We start from the raw sequence: 15458 nt of genomic DNA, 5'->3' as shown, positions 1-15458 counted from the left end.
TACAGCCAGCTGGTCCACTGAGAACTCGTAAGCATAAATGATTCCTCGATGCCTGTACAAAACATGACCAGGACACACCATTTTACCTTAATTATGTATTTCAACAGGGGAAAACGAACAAAGTTAGAGATCGCCATAAAGGATCAAGGATCGAAATTCGATGCTTCAGAAGCTGAATATAAAAACCCATCCCTTCTGCACTAGGGTTGTCTGTGCAGTTTTAACAGAGAAAACTCCCTCCTGCCTCCTTCCAGGGACCCCACCAAGCCCTGGAAATGAACGGTGAATCATTCACTTTAGCACTGCAGAGACATGACTGTCATCTGCTGAAACAATTCTAATCTGTTCAGGAACGGGGAAGAGAAGTACATTGTAGTTTGATAGTTCAATTAGTCATGCTAACAGCCATCTGAGATGCAAATACCAAAACCTGGAGTTTAAATACCAGTAGTTTTCCTTTAGGAGGAGATATCATTACTAATATGTAGAGCAAGGAAAGGGCTGCATTCCCTGTCTGGCTCCAGTGGCCTTTACATTCCCCTGCTGAAAAAGAAATGCATTTTTTTTTTGTGCTCAGAAGTAAATAAAGAGCCAATTCTCAATGGTTTTAAAAGCCTTATCTTTAAACTTTTTTAATTTTATTTTTTAGATGCTATACCTTCTCTATTACTGCTCTAGATCATGACTCAGGTGCTCAGTGTGCCATTTTAGAATATATAATAAAGCAGATCTTTGCAGTGCCAAAAATCCTACCCTTCAGAGCTGGCTTACTCACTTGCGGTGCACAGTAAGGTCATCGTCCGTGATGCTGGCACCTCGGGGAGTTTTCTCATCAGGGATGTTTGCAGTGATGAGGCTATGAGAATTAAACCATACGTGGCGGACTGGATGCCTGAAAAATAACCCACAGCACTGGGTGAGATGCCACCTGCGTTAGACTCCTAAAGTCCAAGTGCAGTAAAGAAATCGCTCTGGATTAAACAAGAATTCATTTACATCAGCACCCTCTGAGCCCCAGAGGCTGGGAATCTGCACCTTTGGCTCTTCTCCTCCTGTCTGGAGCAGATAAACACAGCTTTTATCCCCATCTAGTGGGCTGTTACCAGAACACATGCGGAGGCCAGAAAATATTTTAGACACTTGGCAGCACACAGGCTGCAAGGGATCCGGGCTGCCTGCTTGCTTTGCTGCTTTAAGAACAGCACACTCCTGGGAAGAGCAGGATGCTTCCCAAAATGAAGGATGGGGACACCCAGGACCCCAACACCCGCAAGCACTGAGCTATGGCTGATTTAGAAATGCACCATATGGCACAAGCTAAGAGGTCTGGTCTTCATTCCTTTTCCTCTCACTGGTGAATAAACTAACCCTGAACCACCGTAACAGCATTTACTGTTCAAGTAGGAGTAACTTATCTTCTCAGATTAAGATGGCTCATTGCCACGACCCTAACGTGTCTCCTGTCATCTCCCTTAGCTTCTGCTCTTGCTTTCCATTCATGACACTGGGCTGTAGGCATGGATAACACCACACACACCTTATCATCTACGAAGGCCTTTTTGGTTGAAGTGATCCCTTCTGATTGCTATATAGATTAAACAATTTTTTAAATGTTTAATCTAATGGTTTCACTTTTAGTACACTCCCAAAGCTCAGATCTGCACTGCCTGCCCTCCTTGGCATGCTCATTAGTGCTGCTCCAGGAGACAATCAATGCAATATTGTCGTTAATGCATCAGCCACATCACAATGGGCTTTGTAATTCACAGGGTCAAAAGAGAAGGAGATACCTGCTATTAATCAATGACAACTCCAACTTTAACTTCTCTGACTGTAAATACCTCATCTAGCTCCTCTTTGGGGAAGATGCATTTTAAAAGAAAAAAAAGAGAGAGAGATCAGGATTTATCTGTTCATTTTAATAAGGGTATCACTCAGACTTACAAGGGGCTAAATCCTTGAGGTCTTCATTCAGACAAAGCTAACTCCCTGGGAATTGTGCCTTGATCAGGAAATCATAATTTGGCTGCCGCAACTAACAGTCTTCTGTCAAGTCCAGGATACTGATCTCTGCTTGTGCTTTCAGTACTGTACTTCTTGTGCTTTCAGTACAAACTGGTATTTTAATATTTAAATGAGTTTAAATACCAGCCTGGCTTTAATCGTTACCGCTAAGGGAATGCATGAATGAGGCGAACAGAAACACAGGTATTGTGTAAGGATATAGCTGACAGAGACAGCCAGAACCAGTCACTCTGAAGACAACAGCTAGGAGTCCAGCATTTTAAATCCAAGGTTCAATAAACTAAATACTGGTTGGGGATGGGGCAGGGAGAAGACACTAACTGAACTTCATGGAAAATCCAGGGGGAACAATTTCCATGCTCCCTTACACTGACTGAAGCACTCTTAACTAATGAGTAAAAAGCCTACGACTGCTAAAGGGCACACACAGAAACACGCACAAGACTCCAAGCGAGGAGGCAATCTGTTCCCGAATCACATGAAAACTATACAGAACTCTCAGAAGCTTTAGACATGGGCATATTATCATTTTGGTCCTGGATCATCCCATTTGCACATTCCTCCTGTCAGCCGGATCCGATGATCACCCTTGCAACAGGACCCCATGCAGACAAAATTACCTGGCATGCATTTCCCAGAGTTTGGTGCCCATCCGTTGGTCCCACACACAGACCAAGCCCTCTTCTCCTCCACTGACGATCTTCCAGTCATCCATCTGGACCGCAGACACTCCTAACTGGTGGGCATAGAGGGAGCACAAAGATTCGCTTTTGCGGAGATCGAATACCCTGACCCTAAATGAAAGCAAATAAAGAACAGAGATAAAACCAGCTGTGGATCTGCAGCCTGTGGGTTCTGACAGCACAAGTACTTCTGGGGTTATGAAAGTATGTCCAGGACAGCCGCAGCCCCACGGCCACTACAGGGCCAGAAATCCAATATGGTTGACACTTTTCACCACTGAATTTTCACTCTGACTTCTATTATCAAAGATTTTTTGAGGCAGACTTCTCCCACCATACAGGACCTCTCTGTCTCTTTACAAGTCCTAGGTGATATAAAATGTAAGTGAAATCTGGAGAAAGCTCCTCTATCTGTGCCTCCCAAAATGTCAGCAATGCCGTGAGGCATAAAGTACCGTGTTTTGGGCATACTGCTAACACATCCTACCCCTTGGTACCTAACCCACGTCCACTATGGCCGAGGGGTAATATTATTATGAGGATCAAGGAAAGGACCATTATTACAAAGATTTAGGAAGAGACTAAATGCGCGGCAATTCAAAAGACAAGTCAAGGTAATTATAGGTTTATACGCTTGAGTTAATCACCAATATTGAAACAAAGCTATCCACAAGCACCCAGCAATCAGTAACTCTTCTGATTTCAAAAGCACAACTACTGACTGTGGGCAGCTTTTAGGTACATCTGATTTTCACAAATTATTGGTCACTCAGACAAGGCGTTTTGAAGAGAAACGTATCGAAGACTCAGCTAGAAGCAGAACTGTATAAAAAGACCTTAGGATTTCAACCACTGCAACAAGTCCACAAAAGCAGTTAGAGGTAATGGTGTTAAGTTTTAAACCCAGCACATATCACAGACGAGTACGGTTTTTGATCCTTATATATCAATTAAGAGATAAAGCAAAGTACATAAGCGAATAAAAAAAAATGCAGCGAGTGAGAACAGAAGTAAAGGGTAAATACTGATCTCAGATTTGAAAAGAAACCAGAGAAAGTTCCTCCCAGCTGATGGCCATCAAGAATGAAACCATCAGGTACACATTAATTCCAGAAAAGGCCAAAACACACTTGTTCCAACACATTAACCATACTTTATTCCATACCCCTGCTAGGATCCTAATGGTGTTGCAAGTCTTTCCTTTTCCTTTCTCAAATGGGGATTGCATCATACGACTTTACAAATAACAAATTTCAGCAACTGAAATAAAAGGCAAGAGAACAGTCCAAAACTCCAACAGAGCAACATCCATCTGACATGCAGACAAACATGCTGGAACAGAGCGAGGAACACGCTTTGTGTGGCTCTGCAGGCACCCTTAGGAAAACCCCATCACAACAGCTGCTGATGGCAAAAAGGACTTCTTGCTTTCTCCAACTCCAGCAGAGAGAAGCTTTGGCTACATATTAGAGCTATGCTTTGCGTAAGGATGGGGTATTTTGAAAGTGTTCACACCCAGCGCTCTCCCCGTCTTACTGCATGTGTTCCGCATGGCAACCAAAGCTGCTTCTGTTTCGTAAGCACAGTTGGAAACGAAGATCTGATTGTGTCCTGGTTATTTCGTTAGCAAGGGCTCAGGTTTCAGGCAGGTGTCCATTCTGGCACACCCTTGGAAGAATCAGAGGCACACTTGAGGTGTTTAGACGTGTTTTTAAAAAAAAAGGAAAAGCATTTTGCAAATCCAATGCGATGCTCTAATGCAGAGCTGGCATGGCCCTCCACCTCCTGCCTCAACAGCTGGGCTCAGTGGGAGCACATCAGATTCATCCGAGTTCAATGGAGCTGTAAGGAAGGTGTTCCCGTGACAAGGCTTTGACTCTCCTATTAGACTCTCTTAGAAGTAAGCTCACTTGCCTTTGGGAGAGCATGGAATACATGCTTTGATCCACACTTCCCAGCAATGGTATACACTGGACTTGCCATGTATTTGCTTTCCCGATGCTATTCGCCATCTTAGGTTCCACCAAGAAGGCGGCTGCTGGTGTGCAGTGCATCAGCACACGCTCGCTGTTATCAGACCTCTTGCCAGTGTGAAGCGCAGCTAAGTAATCAAATACATCAGCAATGCTTCCGGAGTACTTTTTGACAGAATGAGATTTTCTAGGCCCTACCAAAAACATTTCACTTCAACAGGGTGGTCTGTGTTACTTTTCAAAATCATGGCTCTGAATGCAAGCACAGCATATACTAGTAAAATTGTGAAAGTGCTATATTTAAGTCCAGCAATACATTTCCCCACTGGCCATCAGCAGTTTGAACTCACATGGCAAGGTCCCTATTTAGTACACTTGCTCTGTAACGGGGCTATGGAGGTTCAAGCCACATCCCACGTGTGGATGCCCAGCACCTATTAATACCCTTCACACGGCACCATGTGAGGAACTGACCTCTGAGATACACACGGTCTCGTCTCCTGGATGCCAAACTTATTTGCTGAACTATTGATTCTTAACTTCCCGCTATTTTAGTGACGGCCAACCCCTGAACTCAGTCAGTGCTTGAGCTGAAAAACTGAAAAGCTTTCTGGAGGGGAAACAGCGCAGACATTTATGCTAGTATAAAGGGAGTAAATTTAAGTCTCGCTTAAGGGACATCAACTTTATCTACTCTCCCATCATCGTGCAAGAGATCAAAATTGGAGGTAGTTTTACTGGGGTGCTTTGGAAAATCAATTATCTGCTTTTAGAGGAAAAAAACTCCCAAGGATTCAATTACAAGTGTCAAACTTCAGATATTTCCTTTATCCTCTTTGCTGAGAAAGTGTGAGGTTTGCTTGTACTGCCTATTCACTGAGAAGGAAAAAAAAAGCTGTTTGACAAAATAATCATTTTTGCAAGCTGCTACACTGGCGGGACAGAGGTCTGGGATTTGGCAAAGGGAAGTATCCGCCTTACAATCTGATACCCACCACCACACCAGACCACCACCTGCAGCCTGATGCCCAGTGCAGAAAGGAGGAGGGAAGGAACAGGGAGCCATTAGAGACTGGCTCCTCGCCATCCCACATCTCCTTTGGTGCACTGGATCAGACCCCACAAATAACTAGCCAAAAAAAGAAAATCTAAAAATTGGACCCTTCTTTTTAAGCACTTTAATCCTTTCGCACTGACTGTTCCCAGCGCGTCCATTCCTGGCACCAGATATTGTGCTGGGAATATCCTACTCCCCAAGCCAAGGAGTTAAAGAGAAAGCTGCTAATCAGCTAAATAGAAGCTGGAATCTGTTCATATGAAAGTCTCTCTTTTTTCTGTCACCTGAGGGACACCACAGTGTTCCGAAATACACTCTTGACATCATTTGGCAGACGGACCCATGTCATCCTACATGATTCATCCCTTAGGTTATTTTTTTAATATCAGAAAGTGAGCTTTTAAATGCCAAACTAATTTTGCGGGTGGTGGTGGGGAAGTGGAAGATATTCCAAGTGGTCTCGCTGGGCTGTACACCAACTGCGTCCACCAAATGGCTTAAAAAGAAAGTCTTCCCATGGAGCTTTCTGAAACAAAGCAAACTGGCAGCCACATCCAACTATTACCTAATATTTTGTTCCTGAAGTTCACGCAGGCTGCATTTGAAACATTAGAGGAGAAACAAATTCTAGCAGGTCCAGATGTAGGACAGCAGGACAGGAAGTAAGCTAATTTGAGATGGGTTACAGCTCTTGGTAGTACCTACCTTCTGTCTTTATTGCCTGTAACAACCATGTTTGGAGGACTGTTCTGGAGGTTGACACACGTAAAGTCACCTGTCGAGTTGCCCATCTTCTTCAGACACTGACTTGTTTCCAGATTGTAAAGAAGAATCTGGCAGAAAGAGAACAAACACTGGCTAAACGTAGCATGAGCACAGCAACTACATTTTGCTGCAGTGTAAAGTAGAGCAGAGTTATCACCATCAGAGATGGTCTGCAGGACTCATTTCTCAATATGCTAATACATAACCAAGATACAGATCTGTCCCTATTAAGAAGGGCAACAACACTCTCAGAAATAAGGAAATCAAGTTTCACAATGGAATGCATCAAGAAGCAGGGATGCAAGGCTCTTGCCAACCAGTGTCAGAGAGGTATAGCTCTCAGGCAGGCAAAGCAAGCCACAGAATTTGTCCAGGTCAAATTTTTAAGGCTTACATGGAAAAGCAAATAGTTTCTTCATCAATTTTAATATTTGAAGTCAGAGTAGTAAAAGTAAACAGAATCAACGTTTAGAAGGTTTAGACAGATGGACTGTGCCAGAAAGATTCAATCAAATACAGCAAAAATTGAAGAGCAGAACGGAACACTGACTCAGCGCTGACAGGCCCCGCCGATAGCTTTTGTACAGATCATGCGGCAGGAACAGATTAAGAGAAATATTACATCTGAAGTGGCAGTTCACATGGGAAAGGAATAAAAACAACTCTGATTTTAAGCAACATCCAAGATGATTTGACCAGAGACTGGAAGAGAGGTACAAGCTGTTTCCCGTCTGTTCACCCTCCTCTCCGTGGCGCAGCAATCAGTTTAATCACGTTCACCGTCTTTCCTGTGGGGCCAGATGAGATTTATCTATTTGGGCCTTTCAATTTAGGAGAGCAAGTAATTTTAGAAACAGAAGAATGTACTGGTCAAAGCCCAGTGGAGCTCAGCACAGTACCTGGTCTTCCATAACTTCATAAACATTATTAAATTTCATGGTGATGCTCCTCTAATTTAAAAGAAGCCTATGACCATGAAGAGTAACAGTAGTTAAAACATCAGAAAAAACTTATGGCTTCCATGGCAACATCAGCACGGCTATGTCAACGTCACATCAATATTCTTAACTTCTACTTTTCTGATTATATCCACATGCAGCTTAATAAATATTACACTATCTGTACATATTATTTCAACATTTGCCAGAACAGCGAGAGTGATGCTGCCTGGCCTTTTACTTCCTATCTGTGCAATTTTAGTAAGCATCTGAAAGGTCGAATTAAGAGAGCAGGAGGGGATCGTTTTGTGACGGATGCCTCTAGGCAACAAAAGTGAAGCTTTAAAAATCTCCAGGGATACTGCAAAGAAAGGCAGAGAATTTGCCGGTTTCCTTCACCTACCTTTCTCCCAACTAAAGGGCAGGCATAGCTTTATTCAGACATATTATCAGCTCCCTATTAGAATCAGCACATTCATACCCAACTTCCTCAGTTGCTTATAGTATTTATAATCTCCCAACTAGTTCCCTTTCCCAGCCTTGTCTTTGTGAAGCTATCTGCCTCAAATAGCAGCCTTTAGCATGTAATTTTTCATCCTTAAGACCCAAAAAACCCAAGCTCTGTAAAGCAACGAAGACTACCTTTGCAGGGAGACTTAGGACATAAAAGTCGCTAAAAAATGAATTTAAACTTCCATACCTACGAAAAAGTTGCTACAAAATGCATGAAAATGTTAGTCTTCTAAGGTAAAGACCAATTTACAGCCTGTTCTCACTTGCAGCACAGCTTCCAACAGCTCACTAACCAAACCCAGAGATAATGACATTCTGGCAAAGGTACTTTGCACAGTTTTCAGTGCAAAGGAAATTAATATCTGTGCCTGGCAACCAAATTTCTCCTTGGAAAGTTTTGAACAAAAGACAAAGTCAAACTGCTGAATTCAACTTATGAACAATAAACGATCGGGTCAACAGCAACGTATTCCAGCTCCCAGTTGAGCCTCTGAACCAGCCCTTCTCAGCTGTACGTTAAAACTCTGGAGAGGAGAGGGCCAAATGCTGCTTTCTCAAAAGTCCCCTGGGGCTAACACTTAAAGTGAACATCCATAAACTATTAATTTATCTCAATGACCATAGCTCCCATCTATCCTATAAACATATGATACATACTTGAAAATTCAGTTATGGCTATGAAAGACTATAATGAAAAATTGCTTCCACATAGCACTTAAAGATTCCCCTGTTTTACATTGGAGCAAATACTACATATTCTCCTGCTTGCAGTCTCAATTTTAGACCTGTGGCAATCCTCATACGTAGGCAGCACCAGCCAAAAAATTATTTATTTCTCCTCACATAACTTGTAGATGGCCACCAATTTGAAGTGTTTGCATCTAAGAAAGAGAATCTGTACAAAAATAAAGGTTCAGATCCACAAAACTGGAAGAAAAGCTTTTGCCTTATCATCTTCTCCTAGACTCTCCCAATTCCTTCTCTTCTCACATCAGTCTCACTTCTTTTAAAGATTGTTGGGTTGTTGGTTTTTTTTTTTAAAATTTTATAATGCACATGTGCATTTCTAGCCAATTAGCCCTATCATTGGAAGAAAGATTCTCTTCGTGATTTTCGGTATCCAGGTTTTACCTATCTTTAAAGTCAACTTCTGTCTTGAGCAATTTCATGGTCTGCAAATGAATTTCAAAACCTTATCCTGACAAACTGATAGGTAAAGAAACAAAAAGAACTCAGAACGCTTTTTTAAGTCTGAATAATAATTTCTTGACGACAGGGGGTTTAAAAGCATACCGATGACAATTTTGAAGTTGCTAGAACACTTCTGATGAGCTCTCCTATAATATCCCAAGGCAACAAGGATTTTCTTTACAAAGGCCAAGGAGAAAGAATGAAAATACCTGGTCAATAGGGACTTGAAATAAGGGCCTGTATGTTAAAGGGCAGATAAAGCATAAGATCTTTAGGAGGTTTATAATCCTATAATGCACACTGCAAAGGGATTACCCTTTTAAAGATATTTATAATCCCATAATGGACACCCAAGACCAGTGACCTAATAGGTACCGAACTGAAGGTAAGTGAACCAAGAGCATTTGGGTGTGAAATGAAGTACCCTGGGATAACACACTAACGAGCATCCCTTCCCCGCAGTGGGACTTGGGGGACACAAGGGAGGAAAAGCATTAAATACTCTGTGCAGATGTATCAGGATCTAACGCACAAAATAAAAAGTGTTACCTATTAACATTGTTCAAATGAAAAAGTCTAAGTTATTGGATAAGAGCCAAGCAATCTCCCAGAATGCTTAATAATTCAAAAAGCCAGAAATAGCCAGAGTACCTTTACCATTATGTTTAGTTAAAGACCACAGAGATTAGAAAACACATTATCCATCTCAGAGGCGATTCTTTCCATGTTACAAGTCCCTTAACGACCTTTACCATCTCTCCCTCTCTCTCTCTCTCTTTTAATAAGGCTGAGCAAATGGGACTTCATTTTATCCAATTGCCACAGACTAGTGGTATTAATTATTCATGCTCATACTCTCTCTTTTGTTAAGGCAGTGCATTAGACTAATTTCCCTCTTTACTGTGCGAGTTGGGCAAGTCTCAACCTGTGGCCACTGTTCTCAGATAGATGCGCCGAGAAGCTGGCAAATTCATGAGACCAGGCAGAGGAAAAAAGGAAAAGTTACTGTACTTCACAAAACTGCAGAGCAGTGGGTACGGGGAACTCTCTTTAAATGCTGTCCAAGAACTCAAGAAAGAAGACTAAATTAATTCACAAAGAATCAAAGTCTCTGTAGCCAGAATAGCTAAGCTGTGAGCTTTGTTACATCTTGCAGCTAAGTGAGGTCAAGCGTGGTCGATGTACTCTGGTTGAGATACTTCCAAGAAAAACCAAGGAACTGAAGGAAATGCTGTTGATGGAACTCTTCCATGCATGTCCAATACCCCAGCAGGTGTTTTGGGATCCTGTGTTGCTGGAGATGTCTTTTTTGGATGGAACATTAAAACAACAAATCCCCAAGCACTTGTTATCAAAGAGCCTGTGGTACTTTCAACAAGAGCAGGGGTGTTCAACCCACTGTCCTGGCTGAAAGCCAGCAGACAACTGCTTTGTGAAATAGCTAGTTTCCCTCTGCAATCGCATTTCTGCTTCTTGTCAAAAGTTACCACATCGCGCGGCTAGTAAAAACTGAGCTCTCAGAATTGGGCAAAGCACTCTGCATATACAGTATATTTAGTTCTTATTTAGATGAAGTATTGAACGGAGTATCATGAATATTAGCAAAAAGTATACTGTAAAACCACACTCAAAACCTACATCCTTCTCCTTACTGAATAACACACAGGATACATTAAAGAACCACCTTCTCAGAAAGAACCATCTAGGATAGAGGTTTCTAACTGTCATTTTAGAGACAGAGGATCAAAATAAAAACAACTGGAGTTGCTCAAAGAGGCAGAGGAACAAGCAGCAAGATTGAGAACAGAATTTGCATTTATTTTCAAATTATGTTTCTCCTCCTTTCCTTCTGCCCATCCCTCTGCCAACCGGAAAAAAAAGTTGCCTGAATACACACAAATATCGCCAACAAAAGAAAGGCTCATGAAATTTCAAGTCCACCATGAATAAAAAGGGATCTGGGTTTTGCTCCGGTCAAAACCATTCAATTCAAAGTGTACCTACAAAAGCGATAAGGCCATTGCATATGCATTTGCGGCAGAAGTCATCAAATTAAATACAACATATGGTACACACTGCTGCAAGTTTGAATTTTATTTCTAAAGGGATGTGGAAAAAGAATATTTTCAAAGTTTACAAGCCTCAGGGGCACAGTTTCCCCGTGCAAATGTATTGAATTGCCTACTGTAAATATGGCACATAACACTGCAACAACAACAAAAAAATCTGACTATTAACAAATGCAAGGTCAGCATATTGATACTTGTACACAGAGATAAGTGTTCTGGCTCCATAAATTTAAAGATGAGCTAAGATTTAAAAGGAGCAGCTGAGGGAGATAGACAGACAATCAGAGAGAAAGAAAAAGAGTAAATCATACACAAAACAGCCAGTAAAAAAAAAAATTTAAAAAGCAGTTAATATACATGAATAATGGATGTTTGATTTAAAAGCAGTTTACTCCAATATGATGTAATTTTTGACAATCAGCCAGAGAGACTATTTTGCAAGCTCTTGCCAGATATAAGTCATTGTGTAAAGCTGGTAACACAACTGTTTCTCCGAGCATGTGGAAAATTGACTTTCATGCCATCCTAAAGGTGACTTTACGCTGGCAAACGAGAACTCTTATTTCGCATGCGCTGAGCGGCACCAAGCAGCCTCAAGCAATGCTTACAGACCCACACAGAGGACTGCAAAAATAATCGTCTAAACAGCTTGCAGCAAATCCAGCAGCAAAAAAAAGCCAGCCATACCACTACCCGGTCCTCCAAATATCTACACCTGCGGTAAAAGTTACACATGAAGCTAAAGACAAGCGTAGTTTGTTTTTTCCCTTTTAAGTTTTCATCTGGCTGGAGTTAAAAAGTAAGACTCCAAGCTGGTAGCAAGAAGTAGAGCCAAGCATTGTGCAGGCAGGCAGCGCGATTCTGCCAACGCACCTGCAACCCTTGCTGTTCCAGCACTGGACACTACCCGAGCCCGGGCTGCCAGCAGCCGGGACTCTGCCAGCCTTGATGGGCTTGTGATGTGGACAGATGTCTGCTAGGACCTGGAATGAGGTCACCAGACTCATTTGACTTGTGGCTGAAGACTGATGTAGGAGTTCAGGTACCCAGAGATGAAAGGATATTATGTTTACCCACTGAACCACCCACTCACTGAAAAACAAGCTCTAGCCCAGAAACACGTTTTCCCTAACCTAAGGATAGGACGGGGAAAAGGAAGGCAAGGTAGTTCTTAAAAACTGAAAGAATTCTCTTGGTTTCATAGATTATTACCTTGAATACTCATGGCACATCCTAGCAGCTATATTTTCAAAACCTGAGTCATTTACCTAGGCAGCTGTGCCAATTTTGAGGTATTCACATTAATGAACAAATAGGGGAAAAAAAGCGCAGAATGTCATTAACAGTAGCCAATACAAAAGGGATTTTTATCTTTTTTTTTTTTAAACTTGCAAAATTATTTCTGGTCATTTACAAATACAGAAAAAACAAGATAGATTATTGTTACTTCTCAGCAAGAGAGGGGTTAATCAATACATCATGCAAAATTTAGGCAAGGAAAACTTCTGGTCTCTCTGCTGGACTGTATTTCTTGCAGTGTGTGACTTACAAAAAGTTACACAGTTCAGATCCTCAGAAAGAGTTCTGTCTCTCCTACATTGTACTAAAGAGTTTATAGAGAAAAAGGTATTTAAAACACCTTTCACCTTCAAAAATCTGCTAACACTCTACAGTCCTACAGCTCCCCAAAGAGAAACATTTGGGCAAGTCCCATAGTTCAAATTCAGTCACCAGTAAGACGTGCCCTTCTACTGGTATGAAAAAAAGAGTTCATAAAGATCAATTTATTGAAAACTGGACTATTTACAAGGGTCGTGGTGGTTAACGAAACTGAAAAAAGCCCACATTTTTTAAACAAGAAAAAACAAGATAAAAAATTTTGAAGTCTTTGGAACTCTACGAGAACTGGAGACATTACGACACCAGAAAAGACAATGCAAGCTTACCAGTTAACAAAGAGGAGCGTTTTAGTTAAAATGAGGTGCAAGAAAGATGTAACGGCTTATATAAAGCAGCTATGACCTAAATACATCATCCAAGAGAGACTGCAGAGTATGAAATTCAATCTAAAGGATTATTTAAAATTTGTTTTTCACTTCCTATTAGTTCCTAACATCCATTTCAAGTGGTTAATTGTACTGGATACACTCACATTAGCAAGCAGTTGAAGAACTCTGTGGAAATATTAAATACAGGAGCAAAACTAGGCAGTATTTCAATCGCTGATGAGAAGAGTCAGGTGACGTTGAACGCCATTCATCAAGTACAAGCCAATCACTAGCTCAAAACAGATGAAATACTGACAGCATAACAAACAACTCCCAAGACATCTGATCTCAACATATCTAGCCTTCTGTTTCTAAGTTGGAGGCTATAAAATCATTACTGTCCTCCCGTCACTCCTCTCTTCCTCATCTACCTGTTCTGAAATAAGGTTCAAGTTCGTGCACAAAGCAACCAAAACCATACTCTGAACTGTGCCTTACAATGCATGTAACATAAGAAGAGTTCTTCAGCTGCATGAGTTTAAAATAAAATCCTCTTGCATGCTGTATGAAGTTTCTTTGGTGGAAACCCCCCCCAAATCCTCCCACGTTGATTATCTTCTATCACCAAGAACTGTTGAATATGTTAAAAAAATTCAACTAAATTTTAAATACAGGAGAAAGTTGGGGTCCCCCCCCAAGAGAATAAAGCACCTATAAATTTCATAGAAATAATCCACAAGCAGGAGAGAGAGCTCACCTGAAGCTACAGTAGGAGACCAGACTCACTTGACAGCAGACGGTCCATTGAGGGAAGCTTATAAATATACCAACTATGAGGAAAGCTTCAGTCAGATCCTACAATCAGCGAGGTAATTGCATCAGATATCAGCAGATGATGTTAATCCTGGCAGTTACAGTGCTACCTGTTTAAGAGGTTTATATCCTGACATGAAGAGGCCCAAAGCCAGCTGTAGTTTAAATCTGTGGATTTAATTTTACATACGGTGCTCAAATCCAAAATTCAAACATGTGAATGCCAAGACTTTGTGATGCTGCTGCAGGGTCGAGATCACGGGTCTCCAAACTGCATGACACAAGGTAACATGTTATTTGCTAGACACCACCCTTCGAGGCTTGTCCACTGGATGTCACGAGCACCACTTGAGTTTGAAAGGGACAGACAGGGTCACGGTTTTCTCTGTGGTTCATTATCTGGTCTATATTATTAGCCATGTACGAGCCTAGATGGGAACACAGATCTCAAGGATTTGAAATTTAAGGAAAATAGTACATTCCATGCTGAGTTAATACAGCTGAAATAACCCTTACTAAAGAAACTTCTCTAAGCTTAACATAAAACAAGGAGCTCCAGGAGCACTAAACAGACGAACTTTCAAGAAACAGCATCATACTTGGGTTGTCTGATGCTTAATGAAGTGAAAGTTGAACTTCTCACAGATGAGGCATTTATATTCTTCCCCTCTCTCCTGCACGGATGTCTGTCACCTAACAGTAGGCAAGTTTATGCCACAGATTTGATGTTTTTCTCCTCTCCGACATAAAAGTTCCTACAAAATTTATGCCTCAGATCTCTACTCTGCTGTCAAATTTGGTTAAAATTAGACAAAGATTTAAAAAGAGAGAGGAAAAAAGATGGTTTCCCTAACTATATTTTCATCAGAAAGCAGGTTACTAGGCAGTAGCATTAGGATTGTGAGCTTACATTAAAGAAAAAAAATATCCCTCAGGAAAAACAAAGAAATCCCCAAACTGAGAAGAAACACAGCTTTCCCACTACAGCAACACAGCCAGCAGCAAACGGGGCTGGAATTCTTCATCATTATGTTTCCGAGAGCGAAAGCTCTCCTAAAGACAGATTGTCAACTTGTGACCAGTGTAATCAGCCAATGCGAAGTCCCTTCACGTCTGCGTGAGGCGAATAATTATCATAATAGACATTAGTAATTAATTTCCGGCGTGATGTCAGCTGGTGCGGCAATGCCAAGCAAGCGTCCTTGTCAAACACACCCCAGCCGTCTGGACGACTTCAGTCCCATCTCCCTGATTAGGATGCGCACTGATGCGCCGCTTAATACAATCTGCCATCAAACGCCAAATACTTCAGAACTAAATTAGAAAATATGTCCAGCTTTACAGAGTGACACTCGGGGGCCTAAGTAGATTTCTCTGTTCCTTTACGAGGCACAAAGGTGATCACCGATGTAATGCCCCCGAATGAGGCAATTTTACCTTCTA

The 15458-nt window shown here is 41.5% G+C and overlaps 1 protein-coding gene across 1 annotated transcript in view; it reads right to left on the bottom strand.

Moving 5' to 3' along the window:
* Positions 1–15458, bottom strand: part of FBXW8 (F-box and WD repeat domain containing 8) — a 52331-nt gene that overhangs the window by 1664 nt on the left and 35209 nt on the right. Inside the window, exons 10-13 of the mRNA XM_009320206.1 lie at positions 6444–6571; positions 2646–2819; positions 776–892; positions 1–52 (exon numbers count right to left, since the gene is read on the bottom strand). The exon at positions 1–52 is cut by the window's left edge and continues 1664 nt beyond it. Of these exons, the coding sequence (XP_009318481.1) occupies positions 1–52; positions 776–892; positions 2646–2819; positions 6444–6571 (471 nt within the window). The remainder of the gene's footprint in view (positions 53–775; positions 893–2645; positions 2820–6443; positions 6572–15458) is intronic.

Source organism: Pygoscelis adeliae, unplaced genomic scaffold, assembly GCF_000699105.1.
Source record: "Pygoscelis adeliae isolate BGI_AS28 unplaced genomic scaffold, ASM69910v1 Scaffold483, whole genome shotgun sequence".
Taxonomy (NCBI): domain Eukaryota; kingdom Metazoa; phylum Chordata; class Aves; order Sphenisciformes; family Spheniscidae; genus Pygoscelis; species Pygoscelis adeliae.
Note: the sequence above shows the minus strand (reverse complement) of the source record. Positions and strands in the feature narration are given on the sequence as shown.